The following is a 12084-nucleotide window of genomic DNA, read 5'->3' as shown; positions in this document are numbered from 1 at the left end:
CTAGGATTAAAGGTGTACACCACCATTTCTAATTGTACCATGAAGACTCAACACCAGACTGTTGATGAACATGGCCCTTTAATGCCTGTTAGAAATAAAGCACATCTAGGTACAAAAAGAAGGCTGATTATGTATTTCTAATGAATATCTTCCTCAAACAGATATTGAGAAGATATTTCTGAGGTCAAGTGTCAAACAAAAGTAAAAATTCCTTATATATCAAGATGTTGATTTTGACAAAAATCATACTGAGTCAATACAGAAATTAGAAAAAGCAGTCAATGTGAAAAGAATTCACCTGCTGTCCCTGCTAAGATTTAAGTCTCACATAGTGAGAACTCTAGTTTCTAACTGGTGTTTAACTTTCCTTAAGATCCAGAATCAACATCTTCCTCTCCTTGGACAGAAGCTGGAGGTATATCTAGTATGTGGTCAGCACAAAAATGCTAGACTCTGTCAATCACTGCCTATGGAGCCCCTGTCAAACTTAGCACTGTATCCCTACTACTTCATCTGCACAATGTAGATGAAGGCAGAGCTGTTAAGAGGATTCGATGAGCTAAGACACGGATAGGAATTAGAATTATGCCCAGTACAGATGAAGCGCTTGGCAAGTGAAATGTAGCTACTGTTGTTACTGGGAAAGGGGTAGAACTCAGAAGGACCAAGAAAGCAGGTCCTATCTAAGTCCCACCCTCTTTGCAACATGTCAGACAATCATCCTCTTACACTAAGAACCAGTTAGGCTCCCTGTAACCCTTTTGCCAGGATCATGGGAGTTTACAGGATGCATAGCTGTGTCCAGAAATTTCAACAGAACATGACCCTTGGAGGGAGCTTCAATGTGGACTCAGCACTCATCCTGGGACTAGGAGGTAGCTAGCCTTTGCTGGCACTCTCTGCAGGTAGAGTGCAGATTTAGAAAATAAGAAAATTGAAGTGTGACATCATTCAGTAGGACAGGAGAGCATCTTTGATTGACGAGACCTGGAAAGAGTGGCTTATCTGGCATCTTGGGTTGTAGATGTGTAAGTCCAGAGGATAGCTGGCTTTGAGCCTTAATGATTTGATTAATAGATTAAAAACAAACAAAACATAACAGTCCAAGTCCACTAAATACCAAGCAGTGCAGTGCAGAGAGTCTGCTCAGACTCAACAAATAGTCACTCAGCTCTACATGTAAGAGGTGACTGCTAGCTGCCTCCGTCTCCAGCTGTTGACATCACTTAACTCTACCAATGAGTGTATATCCAGTAGGCAGAGGGGCCAACATAAGGCTGAGTATAAACTGCCATTTCTGAAAAGCAAAGGCTCACAAAGCATCAAGGTATGATAAGAATTATTGAACAGAAAAAATGTGTCTGAATGGGATTGTCAATATGACACACAGTGAAGGTTGGACAAAAGTGTGTGAAGACCAGGAGGACACAGACTATAGGAAGGACCCATATTCTGGGTACCTGAGGGTGAAGGGTGGACCTTGAGGCCAGATAACAGAGGAGAAGGAAGCTGTGACCCTCTGAGAGGAAAAGGTGTGCCTGTCAACCAAGAGTGTCTGTGATGGTTCCCGCGGGACAAAGCTGGGCTCCTGAAGTTGAAGGGGTCTCTGTGCTACTCTGTCAACAGATTGAGGCCTGGGAGCGGGAACAGCTGAGCCAGCCTGTGTGCTTTGACTGCTGCTGTATCGACCAGTCTCCCTTCCAGCTGGTGGAGCAGACAACGCTGCACAAGGCAAGCCCTTGCTGACTGCTCAGGGCTTTAGGGAGGGCAGAAGTGGGCACATGCTGACCTGTGCTTTCCCCATCAGACTCATACACTCTTCTCACTTCTTGGCCTCCATCTTGCCTATGTGACCAGCATGGGGAAGCTCAGAGGTGTCTTGGCACTAGAAGAGGTAAGGATGACTAGGTCCCACTTGACCAGAGAGAGAGAGAGAGAGAGAAGGAGGAACGGACCCAGGACAAGGGGACATGGTGGGGAACATGTAGAGCAAGGGAGAGACTGCAAAGCATGTTGTGGACACAGTCCTCTAAGGGACATAGTTCTCCAGCCAGTGGAGAGACTGCAAAGCGTGTTGTGGACACAGTCCTCTAAGGGACATAGTTCTCCAGCCAGTGGAGAGACTGCAAAGCGTGTTGTGGACACAGTCCTCTAAGGGACATAGTTCTCCAGCCAGTGGGGACCCCATGTGGTTTTCTCTCAGTGGTCTGGTCTGGTTGAGTGGGGTTTAGGTGAGCTATGGGGAGGGGTGTGGGGATATGTGAGAGGTACGAAGCAACCACTAGGAGGAAAGGGGTTCCGCGGGCCTTTCTCAGGGAGGCTGGCAGTCTCTTCCTCCTGATATGCAGGAATAGCTTTGTCTTTTTGTCTTTCCCCATGATTGTTCCCTGTCTGTCTTGGCTTTCTCCCCTGCTTGCTCCTCTCTTCATTTCCGTCTCTTCCTGTTTTGTCGATTCCTGCAGTGTTTTTTTTTCATTGCCCCCCATCTTCTTTCTTTTTCCCATTGTCTCTCTCTTTACCTCTTCCTCTTCCTCTCCAGCTACAGAAAGCTATTGAGGGCCACACCAAATCTGGGGTGCAGCTCCGCCCTCCTCTTGCCAGCTTCCGGAATACAACTTCAACTCGGAAGAGTCCTGGGGGGCCACCCCCTCCTGCAGAGGGCTGGGCTCTGCCTGAGGGTGGAAATGAGGGTCCTGGAGCAGAAGTCATAGTTCCTACCATGCCAGAGACTCCTGTACCACCTCCATCTCCAGAGGTCCCTCACTGCATGGCCCCAACCAAAGTGGAGGGTGAGCTGGATGAGCTGGAGATGGCGGGGAGCCCAGGACCAGAGGAGGACCTGGCTGACATTTTGCATGGCCCCAGCCTACGGTCCACTGATGAGGAGGACGAAGATGAGCTGATTCTGTGAACAACCCCTTCCAAACTTTCTTCATAAGAACCAGGGGCCCATGCCAGAGAGTGGGCTTGTATGTGATAGGGGTGTTGAAGTTGGGGAGGCCCCAACTTCATCTTATTCTTACCCGCGCTGTGAAAGTTGATGGTGATGATCTTAAGGAGAACTTGACCTTGGGCATGGAAGAATGTGGGTCCATCAGACGCCTTCCCCCATTCCCAGGCAGGGCTCAAGAACCCATGCTTGGAAGACCCCTGTGTTTCCTGCTGTGCAGGTCCAGTCCCCATCAGTCTCTCACCTCCCACAGTCCCCAGTGTTGTTCAGGTACCATCTTGATTCTGCCTGTCTAGATTTCGGCTTCCGCATGGAATAGGAGAATGGTGGTCCAGATGGATTGATGTGCCACAATGTAAGGGATGTGGGACCATAACATTGCACTGTGGACTGACCACCTTACAACGTGCCCCCAAGCCCGCCCACTCTAGGTTCCAGGGAACCAAGTGCAGTTCCCCGGAAAAGAGGTTGACAAAGGCTCCATGTGGAGAGGCAGGATGTCATGGCCCAGTGCATGTGTCTGACCCCAGCAGCAGAAAGCTTTCCTGTATCCCCGGCTGTCTCCCTAGTTCCAGGTTTCCCCTAGGACAGGCATATTCCCACTGCAATGGCTGGTTAGCCCGCCAACAGTCATCTCTGCCTTGGAGCTACTCTAGCTGGAGCTCCTCCCCAAGCACCAGCAGTGGCTCATGCAGAGTCCAGTCCTTTATAGTAGCTCCTTGGGATCTTCTGGCACAGACTTGGGGGTACCCTGGGGTGGCAAGCTTTCATTTGCCCCACCCCTAGAGGACTCTCATCTTGGTTAGCCAAGAACTTGATAGTTGTACTATACAGCATTAGGCCTGCCCCACCCAGGAAGAGATGCCACATGTTCTGGGTATGTAGACACCCGGCTCCATTCACGGCTTTTCCTTCCCTCAAGGTATACTTTAGCTCTGCAGCTGAGCCCTCAGACAGTCTCTTGTCTGCCCCTCCTCCCTTGCCCAGGTCTCCTCTATCCCCCCAAATAAGACACTCATACTCAGAGGATGCCACCACATTCTGTTTAGTGTCATTGAACACAGCCTCTGGCCTTCTCCAACATGGGTTCCTTTGACCTCCTCAGGCCAAGAAAGACACTGAAGCCTAGGTAGGAGAATTACAGGGGCGTCCAAGCCCATGCCCATGTGTAATAATCTATAATACTTATATATATTTATATAGAATTCTCTCTGTAATATATGTCATAGAATCCTTCCTGGGCCTGGGGTGAGTTCCACATTAAGAAAACATGCTAAGACTGACCATAGAAATGGGTAGGCCTCAGACCTGGAAGACAGTGTGGGATGTAAAGGGGTAAGAACTCATCCTTCAAGATTCCCTCCTTCGTACAAGGAAAAAGAAGGGAGCTGTGTGAACTGGGGAGGGCAATGGAAGGGGAGGAATGGAAGGTTTGGATTTTCATTTAATAAAGTCAATTGAAAATTAAAGTGTACCCCCCCTAAAAAATCATTTAGCAAGAGCAGTTTCATTCACAAGAATATAAAAAAACAGCCCTGCTCCCAGCTGCTGTAACACGTGCTGCACAGCCTTTAACCCCAAAGGAAAAGCAACCCTTCCCACCCACCCCTAACAGCCTCTTCCTGCACATGCCCCACCCCTCCCCTTAAAGTAGGCTAGAAGCAAACCCCCATGCACCCTGCCCCAGCACCAGAGAGGTGGTCCCTCCCTCCAAAAGAGTTCAACATGGTTCTGAGTCAGCTCCTTGAGTCTTCTCTCTCCAGAGTGGGGCGGGCCTCACCTGCCTCTGTGGCAGTATGCCAGCAGCCTGGGGAAACCAAGCCCCTGCTCAGGTACAGACCCTACAAGGCTCCTTCAGGTCTTTTGTAGTCTTTCACTGGGGACCATTTGGCTTCCTTGAGGAATGGAAGGAGTAAAGAAAGCTGCTTTAGTTTAGTCTTCCTAACTCTCCAGGGCCCTGAGCAAAAGGGAACCAAAGTGAATGAACCTACTCTCTGGACTCGATGTCCACCTTCACCTGGGGGAAGAATGCGGGGTCACTGAGATGAGACACATGTTGATAGAATAGACAAGGCAGAGAGACCCTTGGAGTAGGTTAGCTTGAACATGCAAGTCCCAGGGGGCTAGAACAGGAGACCAGGGGTTAGGGGCAGTTGCCAGGGTTGGCAGGCTAGCCCTTCCTAGTCCGAGAAATGAGGTCCTGATAGGCTAAAGCACAACACTAGCAAACACGAGGTATCTTCTCCCATTCAGGCAGCGTTAGATGAGCTGAGTGACTAGTCACTACCTTGGCTCTCCAGGTCTACTCCCGTGTTTCCTCCATGACCCGACCCCAGGATCCAATGCATCCCCTCCCCTACTCTGGTTACACTTCAGTGTATGAATACGGTGCAGGACAGAGTCACGGAAGAACAAGATCACGCCAACTCTGAACCTCATTGTTCCTGTGGGTGAGGGAGTAGTTCAGGACCCCTGACAGTTATAGTAGGACACGAAGCCTTGGAACTGGAGCCATAAACAGACAGGAGGAAGAAGAAAAAGAGGGTGGCAAGCTTGGGCGTCTCCTATCAAATCTCTGCTTATGCCAAGGGCCAGATTGAGGCTGTGGCTGCTCCAGCCCATTCATAGCAATACTGCACCGACTTGCTGCTGCTTCCTGTCCCCACAGTCCACTCCGAATCGGGGGGGGGGGGGCAAAGGAGGTGTGGGAGGGCAAGCCTATGTCTCGCAACAACCTGTCCCGTAAGTAATGATGGATGGAGGAGCCCGGGGGAACAGCCGACACAAACGCAAAAGCATCCAGTGTCCACCCTGGCCCATCCAGTGTCCACCCTGGCCCATCCAGTGTCCATGCTGGCCCTCAGCCACCAGCCCAGCCAAGGCAGTGACAGCACCAGACTTCCCACTCCACTCTGCTCAACCCTGAGTCCCCAAGAAGTTATAAAAATGTAGAAAAGGCAAAGAGAAAAGTGTAAACAGCTCCAGAGAATTAGGGGAAGGTAGAGGGAGGCCCAGCCCTCGTGGTACCCCCGTTGATGGGACACTGCAATCCGAGGTCAACAATCTGAGACTGGTTCCCACTCCCCCTCCTCAGGCATGGGTGGAAGAAGGCAGAAAGGGAAGCTAGAGTAGCCAACCCCATGGGGCCTTCTCCCAGATCCTTAAGGTCCCCCTTCTAGCCACAGGGCATTTAAGTGGCTGTTTATTCTTTGTCTCATTGGTGACCCTCTTGCCTCTGAGTAGGCTTTGGGATGAAGAATCATACTGTGACCCCTGTCATTCCCAGCTGCCATGTCCATCTCGTCCTTGGCTCCCGATCCCAGAAGCCAAAGAATGCCTGAATCAGGCACACTGTCTATGTTAAACACAGAAGGGCTGTTCAGGCCACTCTGCCGTCCCCACCAAGCCATGTCCAACAGCCCTGAGGCCTGCTTCCCACAGCGGAGAAGCACTGATGCCATGGCCAGAAAAAACAGAATCAGGAAAGCAAGAGTGAAATGGAGAAAGGAGGCATTCAGACAGCACAGCCAAGGCTCCTGGAAGACGAAATCAGGGGTGTAAGAACTGAGATTCGGCGTTCAGCACGGCGCACCTGGGCATGGACCCAAGAACCATAGCTATGGCTCATCTCCCACCATCATGCCAGGTTCATAGCCACCTAATTTTGCCTGGGTCTCAGTTCCTGGAATGATGGTTTCTGGAGTACAAGCCTAGATAAAACCCCCTGCTGGTCCTTCACTTTCCAGGGTGCTAGCGGGCTGGTGAGGGCTGGAAGCTCGCGGTTCCCTGCTGTCTTCTGCCCGGGTTTCATCTGTGCTGCTGGAGCTTGAGAGGGTATGGGTTGCAGCCATGCCCCTCAGGTCAGTGGGATGGGAAGAAGCTAGTTGTTGGTGTCCCCCTCCTCCTCATCAAAGGACTGCACACCTGAGGATGTGACATCAGACACCTTCCGGCTAAGAGCGGTGGACATCTCCGGATCTTCTCGTGGAGAAAGTGACTCCAGGTCCCGGCATCCTGCATCCTCTTCCTCCTCAGGGGCCAGTGGTCTCTTCTCTTCCTCTACAGAACCCCTAGCCAGGTCCACCCCACCAACCTCTGGTGCCCAGTCAGTGTCTACCCCCAACAAAGGTGGAGGCTCCTGAGCAGAGTATCCTGAAGCAGGTTGGGAAGGCCCTATGTCATGCAGGCTGGGCTGTGAGTCATCAAATGCAGGGCCAAGATAGGATCCTGTAGCTGGAGATGCAATGAGGGACTGATCACTTGCTTCCCAGGCATCTGATGACCCCAGGCAGTACATCCCCTGTGACACGTAGGAGTGAGGCCATCCATCCATGGGGGCTTGAGCTAATGCATCTGTAAAGAGAATGAACAAGGTTGGAGGAGCCACAGAACATCGCAGGCAGTGAGAAGAGCTCACGGAACTTTTGTCTTATGCTTATGACATAGGTATGGGGGCACAAAAGGAGCTGAGACAAACAGGAAAGTCCTAAAAGAACAGAAAAGGACAGAGGGAGTCTAAATTGCTGGGAAGCCCCTCAGGCTTAGGGTTGGACCCTAGAAGCATCTCTCACCCTGACTCTCCATCAGCTCCTGGTAGTTGTCACTGTAGTTGCAGTCCAGTGGCTCCTGGGTAGAATTGACACTCATGTCCTCACCATCCATGGAAGACCAGGCCATAAGTGTAGCCTCAGAAATAGCAAACTGTTCCATGACACCTATGAGAAGAGATGAAATTATCCTAAGAGTCCTTAAGTAACCCATGAAAGGGGTGTGGAGAATCCAGGTGCAGCATGGTTCAATGGAAGTACAAGATGAACCATGTATCATCTCACTTAAGAAATCAGAGGGCTTGAGAGATGGCTCAGAGGGTAAGAGCACTGGCTGCTCTTCCAGAGGTCCTGAGTTCAGTTCCCAGCAACCACATGGTGGCTCACCATCATCTGTAATGAGGTCTGGTGCCCTCTTCTGGCCTGAAGGAATACACGCAGGCAGAACACTATACATAATAAATAAATCTTAAAAAAAAAGAAAGAAAATGAAACAAACAAGTGGAATTAGTTTTAATAATAAATCTTAAATTTAAGTGTATATATGATTCTCTTTCAATATACAATCAACATAAACATTAGTGAGGTATTTTGCATTCTTCATATGAAGTCTTTGAATCAGTTGGTACTTTCCTTATAGCACATCTTCATTGAGATGGTCATATTCATATTCTCAATAACCACATGTAGGTAGTGTCTACTCTTTTACTCTGAAGCAAGGCTAGACCATGGGGAATTTTTCAAAAGGTCACACTTATCAAATTCCTAGAGGAAAAGATGGGTTCCTCTGGTGAAATAGCCTGAGAGATTAAAGTTAGAAATTCCAGAAGTTTGTCTTTGGAGGTTTTAGAATTTGAAGCTGGAGTTAGAGAGATGCCTTAGTGGTAAAGCTTACTGCTCTAGCAGAGTACCTGAGTTAGGTTCTGAGTACCCATGCCAGGCAGTTCACAACAGCTTGTACCTCAAGCTTTGGGGGTTCTAACATCCTTGCCTCCAGGGTCTCTTACATACATATGGAACACACAAACATATGCAGGTAAAAACACATGAACATAAATAAAACAATTTTTAAAAGAAATAAATTGAACCTAAATTCAGATGGTCTAGGATACAGGCATCCAGATAGTAGGTTTCAGAAGAATTAATGAAGAATTCCCAAGGGAGCATCAGGTGAATACGGGTCCCCAGTCACATAAGCGACTCTGTCAAGGGACTAGAAGAAGGGAGGGCGTGATAGCGAGGAAGAGAGCATTGCAGGTCCCTAGTCTAGTCAGAGCCATGAACAAGCTCCATTGCTATTACCTTGTCCTCCCTCTCTGCCCTCCATGTCTATCATCCAGCCCCACTCAGACTTCCTCCACCACCCACCACCCGTACCAACAACACAAAAGTCCTTCTCTTCAGCCCTACCCCCTTTCTTGGGTATCTTCCTAAGAGCTGCCAACAGGATTAGTTTATCTTCCCATGGACACCACATATGCGTCATCAGACCTATGTCTGAATGACAGACCAGTGTCATCAGAATGAAACCGTTTTCAGGCCATTCCCCTTAGCCATCCACTCTCATGAGTCCACTAAGTCAATTCAAGAAATCAAGCATTGACGAGCATGGCTAGAAGAAACCTCTGGGGCCTCCTTCATTTTTAGAAACAGGTATAAGCAGAGTCATTTGAAGTCCCAGGCCCCCGTGTTTTCCCTTAGACTAAGAGAGGCCGGGGAAAGACGGTACCATATTAAAGGAAAGAAAACATCTGGGACACATGGCCTCACAAATCTCATTGGCACCCCCATTTTCTAAGGCTATAATAAAAATATGTTGGAGGGAACTTACCAGGATTAACCAGTCCCAAAACAAAAACAAACAAAGTTGAAATCAAAGCTGTTAGAAAATATGAACCTGTGATCAGCATGCAGGGAGACCATTTTGCCCTAAGAAAGCAGACTGGAGGGTCAGCCTCTCACCATCAAAACAAACAAACAACAAACAAACAAAACATATTATCTGAGGGCTTGGGATGCAAGTACCTGCTAGGAAACGTGCCTCCTTCTCGCCGTCGCTGAGGTCAGAGTAAGCATCTGTATCCCTGCGCACAGCCTCATGGCTGTGTTGTGGCTGAATTGTTGGGGCCTTTCCCCAGCCCTGCCACTCAATCATGTGGGCCACCCGGCCTTGCCCCATGGCTGTAGGCTTTGTCACATGGTCCTTCATGCTTCTCGAGATCCCTATGGAGTCAGACAATACACCCACACCCTTCAGGATATCACACAATACACATAGCAGATCCACCCATCATCCCCACCCAGGTTCCATGGGATTCCAACCACTGGGAAAGTATCCCTTGGTATCCTGAGGGGGTAGTCTCAGGACAGGAGAGACTTGACGGAAATGCAGATGTTGTGCGGGTAAACTCTGAGACATCTCGATGAGCAGGGAAACAAAGACGATCCTGCCAATATTCCCATTTCCAGGTTTGGAGTCTCACCTGAGAATGATGACTTGGCCAGGGCCCCAATGCCATAGGCATTAGAGTTTCGCTTAAGCTTCGGAAGGATGGAAGTGGTGTCCTCCATGGAGAGCTAGGTCAGGGAAGGTAAGAGAGTGTGCAGAGGAATAAGAAGGCTTGCGGGGGGGGGGGGGGGGTTGCTCTACATATAGAATAGAGTTTTTGGTTCCCAGGAAGGTGGATACCCAAGAAAACAAATGAGAAAGAAAATCAAGGATGTATATAGGCACACCCCTGAAAGCTGGGAGGTCAGCAGAATAGGGGAGGGCTTGTGCGGCCTGTCTATAGAGGGTCCCGATGAATGCAGGAAAAGAAGGGTCAGGGTAGGTTGGGGAGGGCTAGGGGTGGCTGCACTCACATTGATGCCGTCCCAGGAGAAATCTGTTCGTGTTTGCTGTAGGAGAGAGGAGAGGGCATGGTATCTGGGCACCTCTAGAAGTGCAATTCTGACTTCTTCTGAGGGACTTCCAGAGAGTCACAGAGGGGTAGACCTTCCTGAGGCTGAGAAAGATCTCAGTGTGTAGCATTTGGTGTGTGTTTTGGGAAGCAGGAAGATGTGGTCTGTTCCATCTACAGGAGTGCTTGGGATGATGCCATAGAACTTATGAAGAGAATTCCCCCTTGGGCCTTTATGGGATGTTGAGATGGTCAAGCAGCTAGGAATCTGGGAGAGGTTGCTGTAGTCGGGGGGGGGGGTGTCTCTGAAGCACCCATCCTTACCTCCGTGGAAGGTCGATGGAGGCTGCTGCCATGCAGTGAGCTGGTGCTGTCCATGTTGATCTGATCGACATCCTTGAGGCCTTTCCAGTCCACAGCAATCACTTCATTCCCTGAAGCAGCCAGAAGGTTAGTTGCTCGCCCTCATTCCCCTGGATCTCTGTTTGCTCCCTTCCCATAAAAGACAGAGCCTAGGGTCCAGCCCTTCCACACCTGCCCACCAGTGCCATGCCTTCTGGCTACCCATTTCCTTCTATGTCTTTTCCATCCATAAATTTTCGGTGAGAGAAATAAGTGAAACAAAACACTCATTTTCAGCTCAATGGGGAACAGCACGCTTAGGAAAAAATGCTTCCTGGCCCTCTCTGGTGTTGTTTACATGGAGAGGGAGGGGTCAGGGATTGGGTTGTTTCCATTCTGTGCCGAGGAATCTTTGAGACTGTCTTTATTGGATCCAGACTTCTCACCAATTAACTGCCCTACAAACAAGGACACAGCTTTCTAGGGGAAGCTACTTGACTGTGCAGCTGGCTTTGATATTTGAGGGATGAGAGGAATGTGGCTTCCCCCTTGGGCCTTCCTAATAGTCAGGGAACTTAAGATACGGTGGGGATAAAGGCAGGTGATAGGTAAGAACCCAAGACTGTTTCCCCTGGAGCCAGAGAACTCGAAGATGCAATGGAGACTTTGAGCCCAATTCTCTCAGGGGACAGAAAATGAATTCAGGAGGAGAGAGAGACATAAGAATAGGAAACAAGAGGACTTTGTAATTTTGGAGCTAAAAGAACAGAAGTTCAAGGTGAGATGACAGGAGACAGTGGGGGAGGTGGATGGGACACTTCGAGAACTGGTGGCCGATTAAGGAACCTAGGGAAGACTCCTGACCTGAACACAAGGTGTCCTCTGGAAGTCGTGGGGACGAATTTCTTGAGTATTTACAGAGAGATTCAAGAATCAAGTGGCAGCCTGAGCCATCTGCCCTAAAGCCATTGCGTACGTGAACTTTTGCCTTTTGGGTTTAGGATTATAGGTCCCTTCTCTGGAGGTATTCTGACTGGGTCTTCAGCATGAAGAGGCATCCAGCATGCAGCAATAGAAAATGGCAAAGAACAAAGAGGATGGAGGTCCTAGAAATTTGAGGCAGAGCTCTCCATATACCCTCAAGTTGTTCTGCTCTCTCTTGGGATCTTGTGAAATGATGAGGTGCATGAGACTCAGACCTGTGGCTAGGTCAAAGAGGAATACACTGAACCTAGCAGTGATGGGGCAGGCAGAGAGAGCTCTCAGAGAGGAGTGGGAGAGGAGGGGTGAGCAAGGGGAGGAAAGGGAGGTGGCCTTGAGAAAGAGGGGGAGCTGAGTCAGAGCG

The 12084-nt window shown here is 49.5% G+C and overlaps 2 protein-coding genes across 3 annotated transcripts in view; one reads left to right on the top strand and one right to left on the bottom strand.

The window, feature by feature from the left end:
- Clcn1 (chloride voltage-gated channel 1) overlaps positions 1-3316 on the top strand; it is a 29679-nt gene extending 26363 nt beyond the window's left edge. The window contains exons 20-23 of the mRNA XM_005363825.2: positions 337-343; positions 1595-1731; positions 1808-1894; positions 2540-3316. Of these exons, the coding sequence (XP_005363882.1) occupies positions 337-343; positions 1595-1731; positions 1808-1894; positions 2540-2911 (603 nt within the window). The 3' untranslated portion in view covers positions 2912-3316. The remainder of the gene's footprint in view (positions 1-336; positions 344-1594; positions 1732-1807; positions 1895-2539) is intronic.
- Positions 3317-4555: 1239 nt separating this feature from the next.
- Fam131b (family with sequence similarity 131 member B) lies at positions 4556-11141 on the bottom strand. Of its 2 annotated transcripts, XM_005363824.2 has the most exons (6): positions 10722-10857; positions 10360-10395; positions 9981-10074; positions 9523-9720; positions 7522-7665; positions 4557-7303 (listed from the first exon to the last, which is right to left on the bottom strand). In XM_005363824.2, exons 1-6 carry the CDS (start codon positions 10773-10775, stop codon positions 6831-6833), a joined length of 999 nt encoding a protein of 332 aa, XP_005363881.1. In that variant the 5' UTR covers positions 10776-10857; the 3' UTR covers positions 4557-6830. The 2 variants fall into 2 exon arrangements, with proteins under 2 accessions (XP_013207930.1, XP_005363881.1); XM_013352476.2 differs by lacking the exon at positions 10360-10395 and having other exon boundaries at positions 4556-7303; positions 10722-11141.
- Between the last annotated feature and the right edge of the window lie 943 nt (positions 11142-12084).

Source organism: Microtus ochrogaster, linkage group LG12 (genome assembly GCF_000317375.1).
Source record: "Microtus ochrogaster isolate Prairie Vole_2 linkage group LG12, MicOch1.0, whole genome shotgun sequence".
In the NCBI taxonomy this organism is placed as follows: domain Eukaryota; kingdom Metazoa; phylum Chordata; class Mammalia; order Rodentia; family Cricetidae; genus Microtus; species Microtus ochrogaster.
This window is presented reverse-complemented; position numbering and strand designations above follow the sequence as displayed.